At 43.5% G+C, this 24,556-nt stretch overlaps 1 protein-coding gene across 1 annotated transcript in view; it reads left to right on the top strand.

Annotated features, from left to right (window-relative positions):
- Positions 1-24,556, top strand: part of MARCHF9 (membrane associated ring-CH-type finger 9) — a 47,329-nt gene that overhangs the window by 18,574 nt on the left and 4,199 nt on the right. The window contains exons 2-3 of the mRNA XM_014071407.2: positions 14,003-14,158; positions 16,905-17,097. Coding sequence (XP_013926882.2) covers positions 14,003-14,158; positions 16,905-17,097 — 349 coding nt within the window. The remainder of the gene's footprint in view (positions 1-14,002; positions 14,159-16,904; positions 17,098-24,556) is intronic.

Here is a 24,556-nt window from a genome sequence, read left to right on the forward strand (position 1 = left end):
TTGGGGGCAATATGGTTGACTCTGTAAACCGCTTAGAGAGGGCTAGTAAAGCACTATGAAGTGCTTTAACAGCCCTCTCTAAGTGCTATTGCTATTGATCAATAAGCAGTGTCTGATCCTCAATTGCAACCCACTGAGTGTGTGAGTGTGCCACTAATTACAGGAGGGCATGGTAGCAAAAGTCTTGCTGAAATACCAATTTGTTGGTGGATCCTAATGGGTTATTCAGTTTGGCAGGCTGAATTCCCTTTTGGTGTAAAAGGAGTAGTCAGTTTGAGTGGCCTGGAAATGGGCAGGCAGTACACAGCAACACAACTTGCAGATTGTGGGGCCAGTGGATTCTCCTGTGGATGCTCCTCACTGGCAGCTAGACAAGCAAATGACAACAAAGTCACTCGCTTGCTTTTCCTTCTTCAATTAATCCCAATCCCTGGCATTGACAAGCAGACTTGGGCAACATCCTTGTAAATAATCTTGCTGTTCACTTGTCTACTTTCTCCCTCCGGTGAGGGTGAGGAGAGTGTTGGTGCCACTAAAGCCATGCTACTTGGGGCATGTTGCCAAGGACAAAAAAAAATATGGGATTCTCCATATCAGTTGACATGAACCCTCAGAATCTCCCTGCTTCTTTTGCCAGTGAATAAGTCAGAGCTTTTGGCTCACAGGCTGAGACTCTGATTCAAGGTTTTGCCTCCAGCTTGAAATTCCCACCAGGGGTGAGCTGCTGGGGGTTCGGGAGAGTCTCTAGCTAAGATTCTGTGCAGTTCAGAGAACCCCCAAATCCCACTCCTGGCTGGCCCCACCCACCCCTCCCCTCCCCTCCCCGAGTCTCCACGTGGCCCATTTTGGATGCAGGGCATGTGTGGAGGCTCGAGGAGGACAAAAAACGGGCCTACTGGAAGGCCGGAAACGGGTCTGTTTCTGGCCTCCAGAGGGCCTCTGGAGCCTGAGAGGCCGTTTTCACCTTCCCGGAGGCTTGAGGAACGCCTCTGGAGCCCAGGGATGGCAAAAACATCCCCCCCTGCCATGGTGCAGGAGGCTGACTAGGCCACGCCCACCCAGGAACCAGGAAGAGAACCCCTTGCTAAACGTTTTGAAGCCCATCTCTGGTTCCCACCATCCCAACTTGCTGGGAACAGCAGGATTACAGTCTCTTTCTACTTCCTGGACTGAAAACTACCCATATTGGTTTCAAAGGGAGAGCTATGATCATCACTGGTTTTGGAGATTGCTAAAAGAGCTGCCCGGTTATTACCAGTTCAAAGCCTTGAACTCAATTTGGAGTCATGGAAGAGCCTTTGCAGTCTCATCTCACCTATAGATTTAGGGGAGAAGAACACCAGATTACTTGGAAGGGTTGCTGAAACTGACAAAGGTCTTGCTTTACTTTAAGCCAAACCAGGGTCTGTTGTGAGCCTTGGCATGGATTTTAGAGCATGATCTAGATCAGGGATGTCAAACTCAAAGCTTGCGGGCCACATGCGGCCCGTGGGGTGCTTAGATCTAGCCTACCCTGCAAACAGCAAAGGACCAGCCCACGGTGCCTCTGCCAATGCCCCCCCCCAGCTCCATTTTCGCTGGCAGAGGGCTGCAGGAGGCCATTGCGGCCAAAAATGGGGGCCAGGGTTGCCGCCTATGCCCCCCCCCGCCTCCAGTTTCACTGGCAGAGGGCTAGCAAAACAAACTAAAAACAAAACAAAAGGAGAAATGTTTCCCCTTTTGCATTTGAGCATCCAAGAAGGGACAAGAAAGGAGAAAGGGAAAGAGGAAAGTCAAAGAAAAAGAAGGAAAGAGGGGAAGGAAGTAGAAAGGAGAATGAGGAGGGAATGAAAAATAAGAAAAAGAAGGAAAGAAGGAAGGGAAGGAGATTATAATGAGAGGGAGGGAGGGTCTGAGGGAAGTTCTGCTTTAGCACTTGGCCACCACAGGTGCCCCCCGAAACGAGTGACATTGAGTTGACCACACACTCACTGGCCATGCCCCCTTCCCCCCACCAGGTCAAATACAACCCTGATGTGACCCTCAATGAAATTGAGTTTGACACCCCTGATCTTGATAATGGCCATCCTTTAGTGTTTTCTGGGGAATCCTTGGTGCCCTCCAAGCTTAGGTTTTTTTTTGGGGGGGGAGTGGGTGTGTGTGGTGTTATTTCATTCCCCAACTGTTTAACACCTTCAGTGCTAGACCGTTTGCTCTCTGTGTTGAATGCCTTGCCCTGTCAGTGTTGATGGGAGTGCTGTTTTCTGAGAACAGACCACACTGCCTTTCAACACTGAAGATGTTACCTAGTTGGGAAACAAAACATCTGCAAGAAAACAATCAAGCCCAGAAAGCATCAAAGACTCCACAGTTCAACCCTGAGCTACAAATATTCTCTTCTAGAGTTTTCGCTTGCCTTTGAAACCTGCAATTCTGGCCCAATAAGTGATTTTTCAACTGAGAAGAGAATTTGACCACATGTATCAGCATCCTTCAAGTCAACATGGCATCTGTGATGGTATCTTGGTATTAAACTGACCTCAGCACATAATCCATGCTTCATTTTTACCCAATGTGGCCTTCCCACTTTTGAGGAGCTGAAGGTCCTCCGCAGTGGTGGGATTCCAAATCTTTTCCTACCAGTTCTATGAGAGCACGCTTCGTGCGCCTACACAGCATTCAAAGATCGGCGGTGTCAGCGCTGGTGAGCTGAGCTGTTTTTTAGCTCAGCTGAGGCGCGGCAATCCACTCTGCTGCGCGAATCAGCTGAGGTAAAAAATAACAAGGGAATATAGGACAGGGAACGACGGGGGCGGCCCCAGTCAGAGGTGGTATTTGCCAGTTCTTCGAACTACTCAAAATTTCCACTATCGGTTCACTTGAACCAGTCTGAAATGGCTGAATACCACCTCTGGTCCTTGGTTGAACACAGAAGTCCCTGGGTATGTCATAGATTAATATACCCTTAGCACCTAGGTATGATAACAGACAGAAGCTGAGGTGAGCAGCTGAACTAAGCAGGGCAACAAGGACACTTGCATCCTGTGAGCCTCTGACATATTTCCAGATCTGTTTTCAGAGATTTTTTTCCAGTAGATGTATGTGTGTGCATTTGTGACAGAAAGGCAGTGCACACACATCGGAATGAGGGTGAACAAGGCAGCAGCAAAAGGAATTAGCTAGCTGTGAAATTGCCGATTACAATATCCCTCCATGCCGATAGAACGCTCCTGGCACGAATCGGCAAATACATCCTGGGCACAAGTTGCTAGTGAGGAGTATCATCCACTGGCGTACATGCTTCCTATGAGGGTGGCAGTGGTTTTGAGCTTCTATCTCTCTTGTAAGCTCGTGTTGGGGGCAGGTAAATTCCAGTTGGCATTTAGCAGACGGAGGAGGCTGATGGCCCATCTCTTCCCGTGAGCCCTGAGAAGATGAAACTAAGGGGGAGTGTGGAAGACTGGTGGAAATTGGTAGTAACAGCAATTTGGGTAATTTTCCCTGTAGTGTAAAATGGATCCCATTATACCACCAGAGCCTACGACTATGTCATAAATAGCTAAGCAAAGTGGTTATCACCACACAGTGATTCCGCAGCTTAAAATGAGCTCCGTGAACAATTGATGTGAATCGTCATACAGATATAAATGCACAAAAGGCACCCTTTGTCAGCTATTCATCAGCAGCTACTGACAATCATGTTTGAGAGAACCAAGGCCTATTTCCACAAAGGGGTTACCAAAAATCATTTTAGGGAAAGCCACTTTCTTTCCCGGTGAAGATCCTGGACAGGCTGCTGAGAGTCAAGACGCTCTGCCTTTGTCCATCTGGGTGTGTGGCTTGGTCATGAGTGGACAGCAGTGGTCTTGAGTGGCTCACGGCCTTTTCCGTGGAACTGAAAAATAAGTCCACTGCAGGCGAATGAATTTGGCTTGCCTATTTTAAACTGCAGTCTGTGGGAAAGTGAGATTGGGGGGAAAAAATGGAAGTGCCAGTTTGGCTTGTAGAGTTGGAGAAAACTTTGGCAGCCGAGTCTGATGTTTCATGGGGCTGGTGATGCATAATGCCTGCTTTTTCTTGCAAAATACCTGTTTCTCGGCCTATATGAAGGGTGTCAAACTGGATTTCTTCCCAGGCCAAATCAGCATTGTAGTTCTCCATGGGCTGGCTGGGCAGGGGAGAGATGGGATGGATGCCTCCTGCAGCGCCCTGTTTTGGCTGGCAGAGTGCTCCAGGAGACCCTCCAGGCTGAAATCAGGATGTTGGGGGAGCTGCGTGTAGCCCTCCTGCACCCCATTTTGGCTGCCAAAGGCACCACGTGCTGATCTGTTGCTTTTTCCAAGCCCAGCTCCATGGGCCAGATTTAAGCACTCTGTGGCCAGATCCAGACTGTGGGCCTTGAGTTTGACATCCCTGGCCTATATAGTCTGTGTGTATGAATTGAATTCTAGTTCTCCCTTTCCTTAGCAAAAAACTATGCTACAAACTGTCTTAAATTCTCTCTATTGCTTAGGAGATCTGGTGAGAACCCAAAACATTACAGGCAGTCCTCGACGTACGCCCACAATGGAGCCAAACATTTATGTTGCTAAGTGAGACATTGGTTAAATGAGATTTGACCCATTTTATGACTTTCCTTGCTATGCTTGTTAAGTGAATCACTGCAGTTGTTAAATCATGTAACAATGGCTTCCTCGTTGTTGACTTCACTTATCAGATGGTCAGAAAAGATAATCTTGTGAACCCGGGACATTGCAACCATCATAAATATGAACTGGTTGTCAAGCATCTGGATGTAAATCACATGACCATGGGGATGCTGCAATGGTCATAAATGTGAAAAATGGTCATAAGCAGGGATGGGATTCAGCTGGTTCGGGCTGGTTCAGGTGAGCCGGATGCTAATTTTATATGTAGTTTGCAAGGACTGGTAGTTGCAAGGACTGGATGGCCCTGCCCATACTGCCCCGCCTCTCCCAGGAGTCTCCACACGACCCCTTTTGGATGCCAGGTAAGTGCAGGGCCTGCGCAGAACCTGGGGAGGGTGAAAAACAGGCCTCCCGGAAGTCTGAAAACGGGCCCATTTCTGACTTCCGGAGCCTGGAGGCGGCCATTTTTACCCTCCCGGAGGCTCGAAAAAACCCTTTGGAGCCTACCCCTCTGTCATGGCGCAGGAGGCCGAGTAGGCCACGCCCACCCAGCAACCAGGCAGAGAACTGATTGTTAAAATTTTTGAATCCTATTCCTGGTCACAAGTCACTTTTTTCAGTGCAGTTGTAACTTTGAATAGTCACTAAACGATCTGTTGTAAATTCAGGATTATCTCTATTACTTGCCTCCCCCCCCCCCCGCTTACATTTCGTTTGTAACTATAGGCAAATAAACATAATTATGTCCGGGTAAAGATAAATCCATGTTCACATAGTTTTCAGCCCTATTGCGCAAAAATGTTCACCTCTGGTAGGAGAGAGCCTTAATGTTATCCCAATGAAAGAAAACAATCACCAAAACCAAATATATGAAAGGCAGGGTTAGAATTCAAAGGTGGCCTCTGTGGAATGGCCTTGGCAGCAGTATGTACCAACTTTCAATCTTTGAGAACAGCTCTCAGATGCCTATCTCAAGCTCAGACTTAGAATAACTGTATTATCACTTTAAATCATATTATTACCAGATTTGGGTTGCTTTATGCTGGTCTATCACTGTCATAAGCATTTGATTTGGGTTGCCAAATTCTAGATAACCCAATTTTCTTTGTCTGTTTGCTGCCCTTTAGTGACCATCTGGAGTTTTAGTTACAAAAATATAGAGTAACAGAGTTGGAAGGGACCTTGGAGGTCTTCTAGTCCAACCCCCTGGTATAGGTAGGAAACCCTATACCATTTCTGACAAATGGCTGCCCAATCTCTTTTTAAAAACAGAGTTGGAGCATTCACAACTTCTAGAAGCAAGTCGTTCCACTGATTAATTGTTCTTACTGTGAGGAAATGTCTCCTTAGTTCTAGGTTGCTTCTCTCCTTGATTAGTTTCCATCCATTGATTCTTGTCCTACCCTCGGGTGCTTTGGAGAATGTAGGTCTTCTTTGTGGCAGCCTCTTGGATATAGGAACACTGCTATCACATCACTCCCAAGGCCTTCTTTTCATTAAACGAGACAGACCCAGTTCCCCCAACTGTTCTTCATATGTTTACATGCTTATAAAGGATGCCATATTATGAAGAAGTATGGTCTTCCTGAATGTCTATGGAGATTCTCAGTCATCCAGGTCATGGTTGTCCCAAAGATGCTTTCTGAAGAGGCAACTGGACTTTCTGGTTTTCCTTTGAAGACGTTTCACTTCTCCAGAGCTGACGAAGCTTCTTGGATGAGAAACAAAACGTCTTCAAAGAAAAACCAGAAAGTCCAGTTGCCTCTTGAAAAAGCACCTGTTCTGACCTGGGGTTCCTTAAAAAGCAAGAAGCAGAGTCTTGGTCCCAGCAAAACCTCTTTTATTTACACGACTGCGAATTCCTTTCATTCATAGTCAGGCAAGGCTCGGCAAACAGTCTTTCAGAAGAATATTTATCAACAAGAAACTTATCTCGTTTGGAGACCTGCCAGATAGCTAGTTTCCAAATGCAGGGCAAGGCAACACTTGGCACAGAGTCTCTTATAGTCACAAACAGAACTTTCCACTCTTCAGATGACTGAAGGAATGAATTGTTTCCTGCAAAAGCCCACTCCTCTTTTGTTTCCTATGGGAGGGGCCAATCACCTGCAAGGTGTGGCTTTACTCCCAAGTTGACCCTGCTTTCTTAGTTGTTCTTGTCTTCTCTGCGCATGCGCATACTGGGAACAGGCTCCAGCTGTTCCTCTGCCTCATTGCTGTCTAGCTCCCTCTCTGCCTCCAACGCAGAGCCCTGGTCTGAGTTTTCCTCAGCCCCCAGGACTGCCCCCTGTTCCTCCCCAACCTCCTCACTTGTGCCGGCGGGCCACAACAGCACTTTTGGGACGTTTATTCTCTCTGCTTTCCTGTTTTCTACAGGGAGGCATTTTCTGTGGATAGAAGTTCAACAACTGAGATGGAACCAAAGGATTCAGAACAGATTTTCATCCTTTGAAAGTGGGGGGGGGGAACCCTCTACACACTTCTAATAGTAACACTCCTTTACATGAACACTGCCGGCACCATCAGCGCAACTGAAATGTATGAAGCTGAGACACAAGTTAATCATCTTAGCAACAGTCTGTGCCTTGGGCTGGCTGGCTGGCTATGAATTTGGGAGTTTTCAGTTCTGACACATCTACAAGGTGCCAGGTGGGAAAGGCTCCCTTTGATGTCTCCTTGGGGAAACAAAAGTGTGAAAAAACAAATAGGGGCAAACTTGTTTGCAAACACACATTCATTAGGAAGCCACAGAGATATCTGCAGCTGCTTGTCAGGTATATTTTTAGGAACAAACGGGAGCTTTACTGCTTTAGGAATGTGTGAAAAGGCTCTGTGTCTCTAGGATTTGTATCAGAGGCTTTAATGGTTTGAGTGTTAAGAAGAGACAGGAGGGGAATGCCGAGAGGTTGTGGGGGGTTTTGTCAGTCGGATTCTGCAACCAACCCTGACATGAGCTGAATAATTATGAAAATTGCACTGTAACATTTGACTTTCCCATTTAATTAAATTTGGTTTTATTAGATGCAGATTGCCCTCAGCCTCAAGAGAAGTAGTTAAGACTTATTTGGATGACAATAGCTGTACTCATGTGCTCAGCTGTACAGTGACAGTGGCAGGTGCTGTGGGAAGAAAGCCTTGTGCCCCTCTCAAGTCTGGCCCTATTGTTGGGTATAGGGAAGCCATAGTTGCTGGGTAACAAGTGGGAACAACCTGTTGGAAGGGAGGATTGTGCATAAGCCACGTTATTCTGAACTCCAGGCTACTTCCAGTTATGCTGAGATTCAGTTATTCTGTAAGGTCAGTACAATGCTACCTTATCCTTCCAACGTTCCAATCAACTCTGAACTGTGCATTCAAAAATGTGCATGATTAAGCCTCTATATGATCTAGTCAAGTGCCTTCCTTGTTCCAAGTTCCATATCAGACACATGACATGTACCAGGATTTATGCAGCATCCTTCAAATCCCGACCCTCCTTATTTCATGGATAGTAGGAACTGTTCTGACCCAGGCTTCCCAAGGGCATGAAGCAAATTTCTTGTCCCAACAATTTTTTTTTTGTAAATTTCACAGTAAGTGTATTAATTTACTGTGAATTCTGCTCATTCACATCTAGCAAAGTCTTTCAAGGGAGGATTTACAGTCACAGAACTTATCTGGCTTGGAGAGCTGACAGGCCGATAATCTGCAAAACTTGACCAGGAGTCTCAGAGAGTCACAAACTAATTAAGTGAACTAATCTTGCAAACTCCCCTCCCCTTTTGCTCCTCTTTTATTTCCTCTGGGAGGGGCCATTCATCGTCCACCTGTGGCCTTACTCCCAAGTTGACCCCTGTTCTTTAGCGGTTCCCTTCGTCTGGCAACTCTGCGCATGCGCACATTGGGAACGGGCTCCAGCTGTTCGTCTGCCTGACTGATGTCTGACTCTGAAGGCAGCTGATAACTGGCATACGGCTCTGGCCTCCTCTCTGCCTCCGAAACAGAGCCATCCCCAGACTCCAAGACTGGCCCATGTTCCTCCCCAACCTCCTCACTGTCCTAATCTGCTGCCAGCTCCGCTGTCTGCTGGCGGGCCACAACAGGAACAGGCTAAGGTTGCTGGGCTACAGGAGTGAGTTACTAATGGCTTTCTTTGATTTCATTCTGGACAATTGTAAAATAGGAAAGCATGATCCTTTAGTATATTCTGCTAGTGACCAAACGATTAAATTGGTCAAGAATAAAGAACAAAAATTATTTTGTACACCTGCCAAACTCACTTAAACATGACTTTGGTCAGCATACATCTATCAAAAACAAAAAACAAAATTCAATTACTGTACAATTAAAAGTACAACAATAGTTAAGAGACGCAGGATCTCCTATCATCCTGACCCCACACCATGGGGGATTGGGAGAAGAACAAGTTTGTAATGTCTTTCAAAAATGAGCAAGGTCAACACCACCTGTATTTTGCTGGGTGGGGAGATGTAATTCCAAGGGGAAGGGAGTTGGCGGCTAATCAGAGAAAGGCGGTCCCACAAATAATCCAGTCCTGTACCATGAAGAGCTTTGTAGGTGTCAGCAATCCAAGGCAAAATAACTGAGGAAATAAATATCACAAGTAATGCTAGACCTTTATTGATTTAGGCTACAATAACAGAATCTTGAAGGCCTAATGGGTTTTTTCCTTCATTCCCTCTTATACTACAGTGTTGATAGGAGGCCGGTTTTCTTCCCCATGCCTTCCTGTATTTCTAAGCTAAATTCAAATATTTACTTAACATTTGTCACCTGTGTATTTTTTTAAAAACCGTCTCTGTACAATAGCAATAGCACTTAGGCTTATCTACCGCTTCATGGTACTTTACAGCCCCCTCTAAAACAGTTTCACAGAGTCAGTGTATTGTCCCCAACAACAGTCTGGCTCCTCATTTTACCAAGCTCGGAAGGAGGAAAGGCTGAGTCAATTTTGAGCCAGTGAGAATCGAACTGCTGGAAGCCGGCAGTCAGCAGAAGTAGCCTGCAGTACTGCATTCTAACCACTGCACCACCTCTACAATAGGCAATATTCAAAGTCATCTGGAAGCTAACCTGGCGGCAGTGCACCTCATGAAGTAGTCGTATTGCATAGCCGTACTGAGGTTGATTGCTTTTTCAAGCTGGTTCCTTCCAAATGTGTTTACTCCAGAGGTGGGTTCCTGCCAGTTCGCACCTATTCGGTAGAACCAGTTCATCAAATCTACCGAACCGGTTAGAAGAGGTTCCACCAGTGGACCCGGAAAGCAGGCCACACCTACAGAAGAGGTTCCAAAATTTTTTGAAACCCACCACACACACACACACACACACACACACACACACACATATACACAGACAGAGAGACTCACACAGAGAGAGAAAGAGAAAGAAAGGAAGAAAGAAAAAAAGAAAAAAAGAAAAAAGAAAGAAAAAGTGAGAGAGAGACGAAAGAAAAAAAGGAAAAAGGGACAGAGAGACAAAAGGAAGGAAAGAGAGACAGAGACAGAGACAGAGACAGAGACAGAGACAGAAAAAGAAAGAAAACATATGGCCGGCAAGCCACTCCCACCAGGTCACATGGCCGGCAAGCCACTCCCACAAAGGAGGCCACACCCAGAGAGTAGGTTCAAAACAAATTTGAAACCCACTACTGGTTCACTCCCATAATTCTCTGTTATCCAGCTGGGAAGGTACCAAGGTACCGGTTTGGTATGGAATGGATTTAGACAAAGGCAGCCATGTTCACAGGGGGCTAAGAATCCCAATTTATATTTATAAATGTTTTTAAATGTATAAATGTACCTCTGCTTTGGATTTCCCACCCAAGACAGGTCAAGTTGAAACTTTCCTAAGGTCGCTTAGAGTGGTTCCCTGCACCATTTTCTTTCTTCTTAGAAAGTATGAAATCTCTGGGCTTTGTCACCACTTGATTATGACGTTTTATTTGTAAAAGGTGTATTCATGTGTACCGTGCATTGCTGTATTTTTGTAGACTTTTTTTTAACCTACAATTTAAAAGTAAAATAAAGTAAGAATCATGATAAAGTGTGATGATCCTGATAAAATTCCATGGAACTATCTCCACTGAAAAAAGCCAATGAAATCCACTAAAAAAAATAAAAAAGACTAGTGTCAGTTAATCCAGAGATACTATTTTGGGTTTTCCTGAACGCCCTGAAAGATTGTAAGTAACTGGATAAAATTCGGAGGCAATCTGGTGCATTCAACTTGGGAAGCGCTATTGTTGAGGAAGTTTTGAGCACCAATATAGTGTGAAGGTTAGTGTATTGGAAGAGACCAAGGAAATTCATTGTCCAAGTCCATTCTGTCAGCTGTAGAAGCTGATGTAGCCACTTGGAGCGAGATTCTCTTTCTCCAATCAACACATTTCACAGAGTGATTGCTGTGGGAATAAACTTGGAGGACAAAGGCCTATGGATGCCATTTTGATCTGCCAGATTAAAAAATGGGATAGTAAACAACACTTAGAGGCACACAGAAAATAGGACCACACCTGATCATTTTTAATATACGAGAAATAAGAAAGAGAAAAAACAGTGTTGTGTGTGAATCAAACTGGAGACTCCTCTAATCTAGTGTCTTGTTCCCAACCAAATCCCAACCAGACACTACAAATTGCAACATCAAGATTCTGCTCTCATATTTTGCAGCCACTAGTACTGGGAAGTTTTGAAAATGCAGATAATATGTAACCATCTTTCTAATAGCCAATAGCCCTCATCCTTCATGAATGGATAGGAGGGATTCTTGAGGCCTCCAGAACCTAGACTAGAAACATGCGTGACTATAGGCGTTCTAGACTGTGTATAGCCACACTACTTTGAAGAGTTGCCAATTCCAGACCTTGATGTACTGCAATGTCTTTGTTGCAACATCTAAAAGTGAGGTGCCATTTAGCATCATGGCCTTATGTGCATCATGAGAAGCCAAAGTTAGTTCTTAGTGTTGACAAGTTGCAGAGCTACCATCTTCTACTGTTAAAGTGTATGATTGCATATGAGATTCATATTCTACCTAGGAACCAATTAGACTTCAACTGTGCTATGACTATACTGTACTGTGTGCCTGAAACAGAAATTGCTCTTCTGACCTGAAGCTTTTAACTCCTCACCTTATTGACAAATGGAAATATATATCCCCCTTCTTTTTCCATATCTTGTTCCCCTTTACCCTTTACCCTGTCCCTCATCTTCCTATTTATCTAAAGCAGACCAGAAGCCTGGACTTTTTCACCAATCCCACAGAGGGATTTAGTAATTCAGTTAATCATTGATGCTTTTCTTTCCAATAGTTTATGGCTCTGAAAGGGGGGAGATTTTTTTCTCCCCTTATAGCATGTACTGTAAAACGCAATTCTAATTTAAATTGTAATTCTTCTGCTTCATTTCTGTTATCTGTTATTATGGCAGACAACATTCATAAACTGTGTGTACACCAGAGGTGGTATTCAGCAGGTTCTGACCAGTTCTGGAGAACCGGTAGCAGAAATTTTGATTAGTTTGGAGAATCTGTAAATACCACCTCTGACTGGCCCCACCCCCATCTATTCTCTGCCTCCCGAGTCCCAGATGATCGGGAAGGAATGGGGATTTTGCAGTAACCTTCCTCTGGAGTGGGGAGAGAATGGAGATTTTACAGTATCTGCCCCCTACCTCACCCACTAAGCCATGCCTACCAAGCCATGCCCACAGAACCTGTAGTAAAAAAATTTGAATCCCACCTCTGGTGTGTACATGTGTGATCATTGGTACAGCACCCAAAGACCTATCTGTGAAGCCATCCCCAATAAAATCTGTCATTCCTGCATCTGTCTCCTTAAATTCTGAAGTTTTTTAAACTGCTGTTTATCTCTCTTGTGTGTGTTCATACATTGGGAGATATTTTTCAGCAGGATGCCGGTACAGAATGCATTGTGGGCAGAGGTCCATTACTTCTGTTTTTCTTTCAGAGTAAAAATTCACAGCATCTTAAATAAATGTGTGTGGGTGTGTGTGCATGTGTCTGAATTTTTTGCTTTACAAACGGGGCACCCCAGTCAGTGTCTTCTGGTCTTTTGTACTGGGTCTCCCCTTTGTTGCTATGCTCAGTGTGATGGGTGGGTGTGAGAGAACTCTTGCTGACCCCTGCGTCGCCTGTCCTCCATTTGACAGGAACCCACCGCAATTTCCTTTCTGAGGCTCATATCCATAACACATCATTAATACTTCCTGCAAGCAGGTCTGAAATATTGATGCTAATTGCTCTTCTGGTTTGCCTAGCAGCACATTAAGTAGGTAGAACTAACAAGCCACTTTTAAAAACAATGAAACAGGGCTAATGGACAGCCAGCTGAGAGGTGGGCCTTATTACCCAGAATTCTCTGAGTAGGCTTTGAGGGGATTGTTTGCTCAGATTGGGTGTTCTTGGCATGATGGGAGATCAATCAATCAATCAGAATAGAGCTGGAAGGGACCTTGGATGTCTTCTAGTCCAAACCCTCTGCTCAAGCAGGAGACCCCATACCATTTTAGACAGGTAGTTGTCCAATCTCTTCTTAAAAACCTCCAGTGATGAAAGCCCCCACAACTTATAAAGGCAAGCTGTTCCACTGGTTAATTGTTCTCACTGTTAGGAAGTTTCTCCTTAATTGCAAGTTGCTTCTATCCTTGATTAGTTTCCATCCATTGTTGGTTGCCCTGCCCTTTGGTGCTTTGGGAAATAAGTTGACCCCTTCTTCTTCGTGGCATTGTTGTTGTTGTTAGTATTAGCATTATCTCTTATTAATTAAACATGAAACTCAGTCAACTGAAGATTTAAAAGTGCATCACAAATATCATTGACTGGCGCTAATGGTTGTTATGGGTTGTTGTTGTTGTTGTTAGCAATAGCAATAGCAGTTAGACTTATATACCGCTTCATAGGGCTTTCAGCCCTCTCTAAGCAGTTTACAGAGTCAGCATATCGCCCCCACAGTCTGGGTCCTCATTTCACCCACCTCGGAAGGATGGAAGGCTGAGTCAACCTTGAGCCAGTGAGATTAGAACCGCTGAACTGCAGATAACCGTCAGCTGAAGTGGCCTGCAGTACTGCACCCTAACCACTGCGCCACCTCGGCTCTTATTGTTGTTGTTGTTGTTATTGTTGTTGTTATCCAAGATATAGAAGGATAGGGTATAGGTTAGGAATAGGGAACTATAGTTTTGCAGATGTCGCCAGATGCCAATACCCATCATCCCCAGCTAGCCTGGATCATTATTGGGGATGCTGGGACTTAGGAGTCCGTATAGAGACCATATATAGAGTCTGTTCCTCTGCTGTAAGCCGTAAAGGATTCCCTGCTTTAATGTGATTCCTCCAACTCTCTTTTCTTGCAGGGGGAACTGCTCAGCCCCTGTCGCTGTGATGGTTCCGTTCGCTGCACCCACCAGCCTTGCCTGATTCGCTGGATCAGTGAGAGGGGCTCCTGGAGCTGTGAGCTGTGCTACTTCAAGTACCAGGTCTTAGCCATTAGCACAAAGAATCCGTTGCAGGTAAGCCTTGCCTGGCGACTGAGCTTTAGGAATAGTGGCTGGAAGGGGAAATAGGGGAGTCAAGAGCAGAGGATGGTAGACATGGTGCCTCTGGCCAATGTGCTATACATAATCTTTGTCCTCCTCCTCCTCCTCCTCCTCCGCCCCCCCCGACCATCCCTCCTTTTCCACCTCTCACACGTGCACACAAACACACACACACACACACACACACACACACACACACACACACACACACAAATGGTTACTATCATATTCAGTTATTATTCCATTCATCCCCCTCTGAGATATGGGGTAGATGAGAAGGTTCTCCAGAAATGTCTGTGTTCTTGGATGCACATCTCCCTCCCCGCTTGTCTTTTTTGTTCCTCCACCCCATATGCCAGCCTTAGCAGCCCCAAATGCTGCTGGAGGAACTGCCCAGAGGGAGCAGGTTCCGCTTTGAAGCTGCCATTCACTCCTAATATATCAGCAGAGGCAGTCGGGTGATCTCCACCAGGAGTGTCATGCTGGAAGAGATCTTGGCAGATCAGGATACTGTATATCTGCCTGCGTTCCCTTGTTCTCTTCTGCAAGTGCAACATAATCTGGCAGACAACATTTAGGCTGGGAAAGTCTCATGCATAACCTTTATTTTTTGTTTTTTTGTCACGATGGAGCATAACTGTTTGCTTCAACTTTGGGTGCTCCTTTCTCTCTCTCCATAGCCTCTCGTCTTGTGAATTGACTCAGCTCTATATAGGGGGGGGCGGTGAATGGAGAGTGAAGAAACTGTACCAAGTGACAGGTGAAAAAGTCGCGTTGTGGTGACTGTGCCAGTGACGAAAGAAATGAATTGGTCCTGAGTCATGCACAAGCGGACAGTTTGCTTGGCAACGTCAATTCTTGTCTTTAATTCCAGGGACAAGCTGTTCAGAGGGAAGCTGCTTTCTCTTTCCCTAACTTGCTCCTTCCTCATGGAAGGAACTGTAAAAGTTTTTTTAAACGTGTGTGTGTGTGTGTGTGTGTGTGTGTGTGTGTGTGTAGAGTCACAACCCCTGGTATGCCCAAATATGGGAGGAAGCATACTGCTTCTTTTCTCTGTCTATCGGCTCATCACAAGAGACCATCCAGACAGAAAGACATTATTTTTACTGTTGCCTTTGTTACATTTGTGTTGCATTTGTGTTGATAAATAAATAAATTTATTTATTTATCAGCACAAATGCCATACATACATACATACATACATACATACATACATACATACATACATACATTACATACATACATACATAGAATATAGGAGTTTCAGCAGTGGGTTCTAGTGCTGAAAGTAGACTAAAGGAGACCAAGTGACAACTTACCTTGCAAATATGATGTATTGCTTTATTTAGGTATTTTCAAGGGTGGGCTGCTACAGGTTCGCCCTGGTTCAGGAGAACCTGTAGCTAGTGTTATGGGCGGTTCAAAGAACCTCCAAATCCCACCCCTTGCTGCCCTGCCCACCCCTCCCCTCCCAGGAGTCTCCACATGGCCCATTTTGGATGTGAGGTAAGTGCAGGGCCATGCGACGTCTCAGGGAGGGAGGGAAATGAGCCTCCTGGAAGTTCGGGAAGGCAAAAAAACGGGGCCGTTTCCAGCCTCTGGAGGGGCTCTGGAGCCCAGGGGAGGCAGAGCTTGGGGAAAGCAAACACTCTCCCCCCCCCCTCACTCTGCCATGGTGCAGGAGGCCAACTAGGCTATGGCCACCCAGCCACTGGGCAGAGAACCCGTTGCTGAAATTTTTGAAGCCCACTCCTGGGTATTTTGTGTCCCTGCCCAACTCACCTCAGTGATTCTGCACAACTAATGGAACTAAACAAACAATATGTGCAAGCCCAGATCCACGACATTTAAACCTAATTGTGTCATACCCCTTCCCACCCCGCAATGACAAAAGCCAGGGCATCTCATGGACACAGACTAACTTTCCAAATGATCAGATGATCCAAATACACCCTTTGGGATGGACAAGAAGGAAAGTTGTGTGACTTCCTTATCAACTGTACCAGGGGTGGGTTTCTCGCCCCGTTCCAACCGGTTCGGTTGGAATGGGGCCGGTGGCGTCCTCGTGCACGCGCGCAGCACGCGCATGCGTACTAGCGTCTGTGCGATGCACAGCTGCTCCTGGAGGATCGTGCAGGCGCTGTATGCGTCCTGCGCATGCGTGGAAGCGCAGAACTCGTCAAAACCGGGTAAGGAACGCGGGCGGGCGGCTGGGCCCTTCGCCGTTCCCGGAAGTTACTTACTTCCGGGTTCGCCGACCAACCGGTTCGCGGGGACTGCTGCGAACCGGTTGAAACCCACCCCTGAACTGTACGCACATGCATGCTCTCTCTTTCATGCAAAGAAACCACCCTCCAATATGAGAATTAATGCTTTTTAACTTGACAGAGGGTTGAGTTATGGCAGGGTATAAGGATAAAGAATTGGTGGCTCTCAAGATGTGGGCGAATGTCTTTGTTAGTCCCAGTGATGGATGCTGGAATGGTGCTTCAGCCATCTCTGGCGGGCCACTGCCGCTCCCACCTTACTACAGAGAGAAGAAACATGAATAGAAGTTGCAGCTAGGATAGAAGAGAGAGTAACATTACATTTGCTCTGCTAATCCCAAAGGTGACTTGCATCACCTCTGTGTGATTTGGATTTTTCGGTCCTATTGTGTAGGCACGCCCATCAACTCCACAAGAGTAATCACCCTTTTGGCTTGTTTCCTCCTTTACAGTGGCAGGCAATTTCCCTGACGGTGATTGAAAAAGTGCAAATTGCAGCCATCATCCTGGGTTCCCTCTTCCTCATTGCCAGCATCTCCTGGCTGATTTGGTCGTCACTCAGCCCCTCGGCCAAGTGGCAGCGGCAGGACCTGCTCTTCCAGATCTGCTATGGGATGTACGGTTTTATGGATATCGTCTGCATAGGTGAGAACTTCCTTTTCCCAAGCTTGCTTTCTCCTGTCGCTTGAAAAATATCCATGTTCCCTTCTTACAAACAGAGGATGCCACAGGCAGACAGAGGCCATTTCTCATGTTTCTCTGGTTCTCCTATGAAAATCAGGGTAGATTTCAGCCAATTTGTATCGTGGTCATTAATGAAATCCAGGAATTAATGTCTTCCAGGAATAGTCTTAAGGGTATAGAGCAGGGGTGAAATCTATTTGCCTTCGTTACCGGTTCACAAATGTGAGCACATGTGCCACCTCCGCGCATGCGCAGGACAAGCCTGCTACCGAGCGTTACCTGAAAGGTAAGTAGAACTAGGGTGTGTGTGTGCGAATCCGCTGTGCCATGTGATTTAGATTAGTGAGAAAGCAGGAAATCCTCGTCAGAAATATCGGTTCGCACTGTGTCCAAAATCACTGAGTTTTGTTTTAGGACTTACACATTAATTCTGAGGTTGCTTTTGCTCTTTCTAGAGCAAGATCCGCTTTGCTTACAATAAGGAGTGCCTTTTAGTTTCACAAATTCAGTCCCGACTTCCAGAGAAAGCTGAAGAACTTGGGTGCTTAGGAGGAACTCATTTTTTTAAAATATATAAAAAAAAATTACCCAGCTGGGTGTCAGCACCTAGACCTGTGATGGTGAACCTTTGGCATGCTTGCCGGAAGTGGCACGCACAGCCATCTCTCTGGGCATGAGAGTCATCACCTGTTGCTCTTCTGGGTTGCAGTGTGCAGGTCAGATGGTCTTCACCTGTGCAGGAGTGCCGGAAACCGGAAGAGCAGCTACTCGGTGCACATGCATGCACCAGGAAGATGATCTTTCAGTTTCTAGAGCGTACATGCACACTGTTGAGTTGGTATTTATGGGTGCATGTCTGCCAGAAACTGGAAGACCTGGTGGCCGGTGCGCATGCATGCACCGGAAACTGGAAGAACAGCCTGCTCACCAGGCAGCTGCTTTATTAGTTTCCATCACGTGCACACTTGCGTGCAAGCACACACTCCTCTTTTGGCACTTGCTGCTGAAAAGGTTCACCAACACTGACCTAGACAATCTTAGCAGATACTCAAAGAAGATAATATCAGTAGCCCAGCCTTTAAATGTGGGGTCCTTGATGGTCTCTGAGTTTCTACTTTGTTTCATTACCAAAGTAGGTAACGTCATCATTCTTTGATCATGAAACATCTTCAAGAAAACAGCCAAGCTCAGAGAGCACTAAGGACTCCCATAATCTTAGCAAATCTCAAAAAAGCAAGTGGGGTTGAACTTGGCTAGTGCTTGGCTGGATGACTACCAGGAAATCTCTGAATTATAGGCTAATTTGTAAAACCTAAAAACAAAAATACTTGAAAAAGGCAAGAGACAAATATTGTTGCCAAAGAAAATATATGGATATATCTATGAATTCAACAAAGTTCAGCTTGAGTAGGGAGACTTTATCTTTCATAGGAATATTTAAGGAACACAGCCAACACTAATTAAAGGAGCCCAGCATTGTTCAGGCTTCAGGGTGAAATGGTGAGGGCCGAAAAAAAGGAGAAGAAAAGATGTTGCCACTTTAAAGGACCCAGAGGACTCTTAAAGCAGTGGCATATATTATTTTTAGGGTAAGCGATAGCCTGCAAAAGACTCGGCTCTTTTAAAGGGTATCAGAGGGAAGCTGTGCTTGTGAGGGGTCAGAAGCGTTTCTTCTTGTGACGCATGCATTTTCCTAATATTAACTGCATGACGCTACATCATGCAGCTTAGTCATAGCCCTAGAATTTGCAAAATAATTCTGTTGAGGCCTTCAGAGCTGAACACAGGGCCCGCCCATCCCTGGAGAAACCGTCTGTCATCTAGGCTGGCATGTCATCATTGTTTAGTTTACAAATCACCCCGCCCTTCTCTGCTACCCACTCTCATCCATGGGACAACCTTCTGGTTCCATCTTCCCCCTCACTTCTGCTTTACCCGTATGTGCCAAATACTCCATCGTAACATAAGTGAGCCAATCCCCTCCTTTGAAATCCCTAGCAGATTGAAAAAGGCTATAATTCCCAGTCCGGTTCTCTCCAGCAAGCAAAATGAGTAGAATTATGGCGGAGGGAAGCGGCTTGAATATTTCAAGACCACATGGCCAAGGTGACCAGTTCAGGACTGTAGGAATCCAGACCACTGTTGGATGGTAGCAAAAAAAATACTCAAAACTCTCTTGGACACCATGTAATGGTCAGTTAGAGGTAGCCTTAGGGGTGGGCTACTATGGGTTCGCCTGGATTTGGGAGAACCCATAGCTAATGTTATGGCCAGTTCGAGCTGTTGAGCTACCAATCAGCCCCAAAGGCTGTGAATCTCACCAAAGATTAACATCATCATCATCATCATCATCATCATCATCATCAAGGCCATAAATACCTGGGCAATACCAGTTATAAGATACACAGCTGGTATAGTTAACTGGACACAAGCTGATTTGGACATTTTGGACCGAAAAACCAGGAAACTAATGACAATGCACTACAGTTTACATCCACGTGGTGATACTGATAGACTATATCTGCCCCGAAAATCAGGTGGCAGAGGATTATTACAAGTGAAGCAAATAGTTGAAGAAGAAAAACATGCACTGGCTGATTATTTAAAAGAAAGTCAAGAACATCTATTAATTGAAGTAAAGAACAAAAATCTATTGAAGGTCCAATAGACAAAACAAGAATACAGAAAAGATGTGATAAAATCATGAATGGAGAGTTGGCAGAACAAAGCATTGCATGGCCAATTTCTGGAAAAAATAAAAGATAAAGTGGACAGTGAAAAAACTTGGTTATGGTTAACTACAAGTACATTAAAGAAAGAAACAGAGTTACTAATCCTGGCTGCGCAAGAACAAGCTATCTGCACAAATGCCATTAAGACCAAAATCGAAAAATCCTCTGATGATGCCAAATGCAGACTTTGCAAAGAAGCTGATGAAACTGTTGATCACATACTCAGTTGCTGTAAAAAAGTCGCGCACACTGATTATAAATTGCGGCACAATTCAGTAGTACAAATGATCCATTGGAATTTGTGCAAAAATTATAATATTAAAACAGCAACAAACTGGTGGGAACATAAGCCTGAAAAAGTCACCGAAAATCAGATGGTCAAGATCTTGTGGGATTTTCGCATACGAACAGACAAAATACTGGCGCATAATACACCAGACATCACACTGGTTGAGAAAAATAAGGTTACAGTCATAGACATCGCAATACCAAGTGATAGCAGGGCCGACGAGAAGGAATATGAAAAAATCGCGAAATACCAGGACTTGAAAATAGAAATTCAACGATTATGGCACAAACCAGCAGTGGTAATTCCAGTGGTAATTGGCACACTGGGTGCTATTCCAAAAGCACTGGAATTACATTTAAAACAGTTAAAAATTGACAAAATCACCATCAGTCAAATGCAAAAAGCCGCACTGCTTGGATCTGCACGCATATTACGAAAATATGTTACGACGTCCTAGGCCCCTGGGTGGGGCCCGACTAGTAACCAATGCCAAATCCAGCGAAACAACTGGCCGCTGTGATACAATTGTATAACAACAACAACAACAACAATGATTAGATGAAATAGAATAACTGCTCCTTTTTAGGTCTCTAAACCCAAAGAAATAAATGTGCCTCAGGATTTAAAAAAAAATTCTTGATGAGTCTTGCCACATTATTATTACTATACTATTACAGTACACCTCAATTTAATAACCTAACAAGGTAAAAGGAGTATCCATTAAACCAAAGTGTCCATTGCATCAAAATAAGAATTTAGACAAGATTACTTTTTGTAATTTGTGCATGTGTAAAATGGCATTGGTTTCTCCAGAGAGAAATTTGGTGTTTTGCATCCAAAATCTTCTAAACGGAGATCTATTAAATAGAGCAGGGGTCTCCAACCTTTGCAACTTTAAGCCTGGATGACTTCTACTCCCAGAATTCCCCAGTCCTCCAGGTTTAGAGTTGCCAAGGTTGGAGACCCCTGAAATAGAGGACCTTCTTCATCATCGCCAAATGACATTGTCATAATCCAGTCAAATTTGATCTTTTAATTCTTTAAACCATTATTCAATTAAATAACATTTGTAAAACATACTTTCAGATAAAAATCATTGATTTCTATTGGGAAAAAAAAATACCTTCCCAAGATATTTCCATAAACAACAGTGACTTCTAAAAGTATTTATTGTGGATTACAAATATGACTTAATTGCATTAATCGGCTATGCTTTAAGAATTGTATTAATTTTAAGGGGTAGAGTCCTTAAAAGGATATATATTTTTCAAGGCACACCTAACAATTGAAAAAAGCTGACCCGAGGGCTTTAATGAATGACAAAAAAGGGTGTTTCCTTTTTCCCCCCTGAGGTCTGAATCACTTTTAAAGCATATTCAGCCTTAGTAATTTGTCCCTGGTGCACTCTGTGCTGTATTTGCTGGTGGGTTTCTCATCAGATGACTGGATATTTTTCCTTTAGCACTACACACCCTCGATTGGAAAGAAACCTATTTTAAATTGGAAGCTGGTGACATTCACTAAAGAGACTGAGCCAGGTCTATGGCACTGATGGATGAGCTCTGTTGAGATGGGTAGGATAACAGGCAGACTCTTGTGGGCAGGAGCCAGCTGCTGTCACTGAGAAATGAATGAATGACTTCTCTGTTTCCCCCTTGATTTGACTGAATTACCTGTATTGCATGGTAATGACCCACCTTGGGAGATGGCAGCAGGGAGCTCAAGCAATTGCTACTACTAGGTGTTGCCTCTTTGGTACATATTTATATTTGATTGGTGTACCAGGAGTTGGTGAACAGATCGAGAAGCGAAGACTTCTATTTCTTTCGCAAAATTCTTTTTTTTTTTAAATTAAAAAGTACAGGTACCTGTGATCAAACAAACATAAATCAATTTCACTTGTTGAAATACATATAAACCCTATTTTGACATCTCATCTAGTGAATGGTTCTTGGAAAAATTCTGATTAAACATTCTGATCACCCCCTTGATTTATGTAAAGAGAGTTGAGTGAGAGTTTTGTTTATTCTTAAGCATAGTATTGAGAAACAAAATCTTTATATAGTCTTTAATGGCAAATGGTTCATAAAATGTGCGTTTCCCATCAATATTTCAACTTGAAGAATTAATTTTATGTCAATTCCCTATGCATGTAAAATAGAGATTACTAACTCAAAACTGTAAATGTGCATTATTTTTTCAATAATTTGTGCTAATAACCATATTCAGGGTGAGTTTATGTAAGGCAGGGGTTGGGAACAATGGTCTTTTTGTGACATGTGGACTTCAACTCTCAGAATTCCCAAGCCAGCCTCGGGAATTCTGGGAGTTGAAGTCCACAAGTCACAAAAGGGCCATCTTTCTCCACCCCTGATCTAAGGCTTTGTGGCAGTTTTCCAAAGCAAAGATTTTGTAACAGAATAGTTATTTCTTCACCATCATTAGGATTAGTAACAAAGAAAAGGATGATATTATGTCAGTCTAAGTAGATAATTTTTTATATTCTATTTCTTCTTATTCTGTATTAAGGGCTACATGTGGCTTACAAGATTTTTTTAAAAAACACAATTTATTTACATATTTTATAGCCATAATATGCTGCTCCAGTCATAACATTTTATTATACATTTTTTAAACAATAGACAAAATAGTAAAAAATTGCATCCCTAAACACAAAATAATAAAGACAGTGGGCAAAACGAAAAAGAATACTTCTTACAAAACAGTTGATAAATAAACAAAATAGAGAAAAGGAAAAATTATAAACAATCTAAGTATATCACCGATACATTAATATTAAACGATATACGGATAGTCCTCAACTTATGACCACAGTTGAGCCCCAAGTTTCTGTTGCTAAGTGAGTTTTACCCCATTTTACGACTTTTCTTGCCACAGTTGCTAAATTGTTAAGCTAGTAACATGGTTGTTAAGTGAATCTGTCTGGTTTCCCCATACTCTTTGCTTATCAGAAGGTTGCAAAAGTGATTACATCATCCCGGGACACTTCAATAGTTATAAGTTAGTTGACGAGTATCTGAATTTTGATCATGTGACCATGGGGAGGCTACAATAGTCGTAAGTGTGAAAATGGTCATAAGTCACTGTTTTCAGTTCTGTTGTAACTTCGAGCAATCACTAAATGAACCATTACCTATATTAGTTTTCAAATTTAAAAGAGAATAAGAATCTATTATTATAAATTGTGGACATCTGTGTCAAAGGTATTATGTCATTTTTAATTAGTAGAAAAAATTATCCTTAATGTCTGGAATAATAATAATAATAATAATAACAATAATAATAATAATAATACAGTTTATTGATATCGCTGTTCCTGGAGATGCCAGAGTCGAAGAAAAATAACTAGAAAAAATCATGAAATATCATGATCTGGCCATCGAAATTACACGGCTATGGATGAAACTAATACAGGTAATGGTTCATTTAGTGATTGCTCGAAGTAACAAGGAACTTGGTACCATAACCAAGAATTTTACAAAACACATAAAGAAATTGCAGCTTTCTGCAATAACACCAGCAGAACTGCAAAAAACTGCACTACTAGGAACATCTTAAGATACTTGGTTGATACCTAGGATGCTGGCAGCAACCCGTATCAACCATCGGTACCAGTCAATGGTATTTGTGATGCATTTTGAATGTTCAGTTGACTGAGTTTCATGTTTAATGAATAAAAGAAATAATAATAGCAACAACAGCAACACACTGACAATAATGTTAGTATTATTTTCCAATTTCTTAAAATAATTTTCTTAATTCCATCTGCCCAATGTAGCCAAAGCTGCTAAAAATCAGTCAAATTCCACATTTTTGAAACATAATCCAATATGAACATTATCATCTTTAACATTAAATGATTTCCCCATAAAATTGACTGATGCATATTAACATATTGTTCCAAAAAGATGCCAACATAAAAGAAAATATGATACAAGTCAGTGATCTCTTCCATAAAGTTAAATATTCATGAGCTTCAATGTCAGCAATCCAGTCTACAACCCAACAGGGCCCAAACATCTCCGGCTTTTTCCAGTCTCAGAATTGAAAGGTCCTTTTTACTATACATTGACCCAAGTAATTGCCAAGGCCTTAATGGAAATAAATCAGAAAGTTTCCAATGAGATCCACAAAGGATGACAGCCTACTAAATTTCCATTCCACGTAGACATGGCTGATACGATAAAAGCTCACTGATATTTTTGAAATCACCAGCATTAAAATATAACCTCAGTTTAATCAGGGAAATCCTTGGCAGCCTGATTTGCATATAAAGGTGCTCAATCATTTGTGTATCTGAAGAAAATACTTGGGTGAGGTTTTTATGTTCAGTTTCTACCGGTTCTTTATTAAAAGGTATGTATGTGCAGTTTTTAAA

The sequence above is a fragment of the Thamnophis sirtalis genome, unplaced genomic scaffold, assembly GCF_051295495.1.
Source record: "Thamnophis sirtalis isolate CommonGarterSnake01/CBP01778 unplaced genomic scaffold, rThaSir2_p1.2 scaffold_3, whole genome shotgun sequence".
Classification (NCBI taxonomy): domain Eukaryota; kingdom Metazoa; phylum Chordata; class Lepidosauria; order Squamata; family Natricidae; genus Thamnophis; species Thamnophis sirtalis.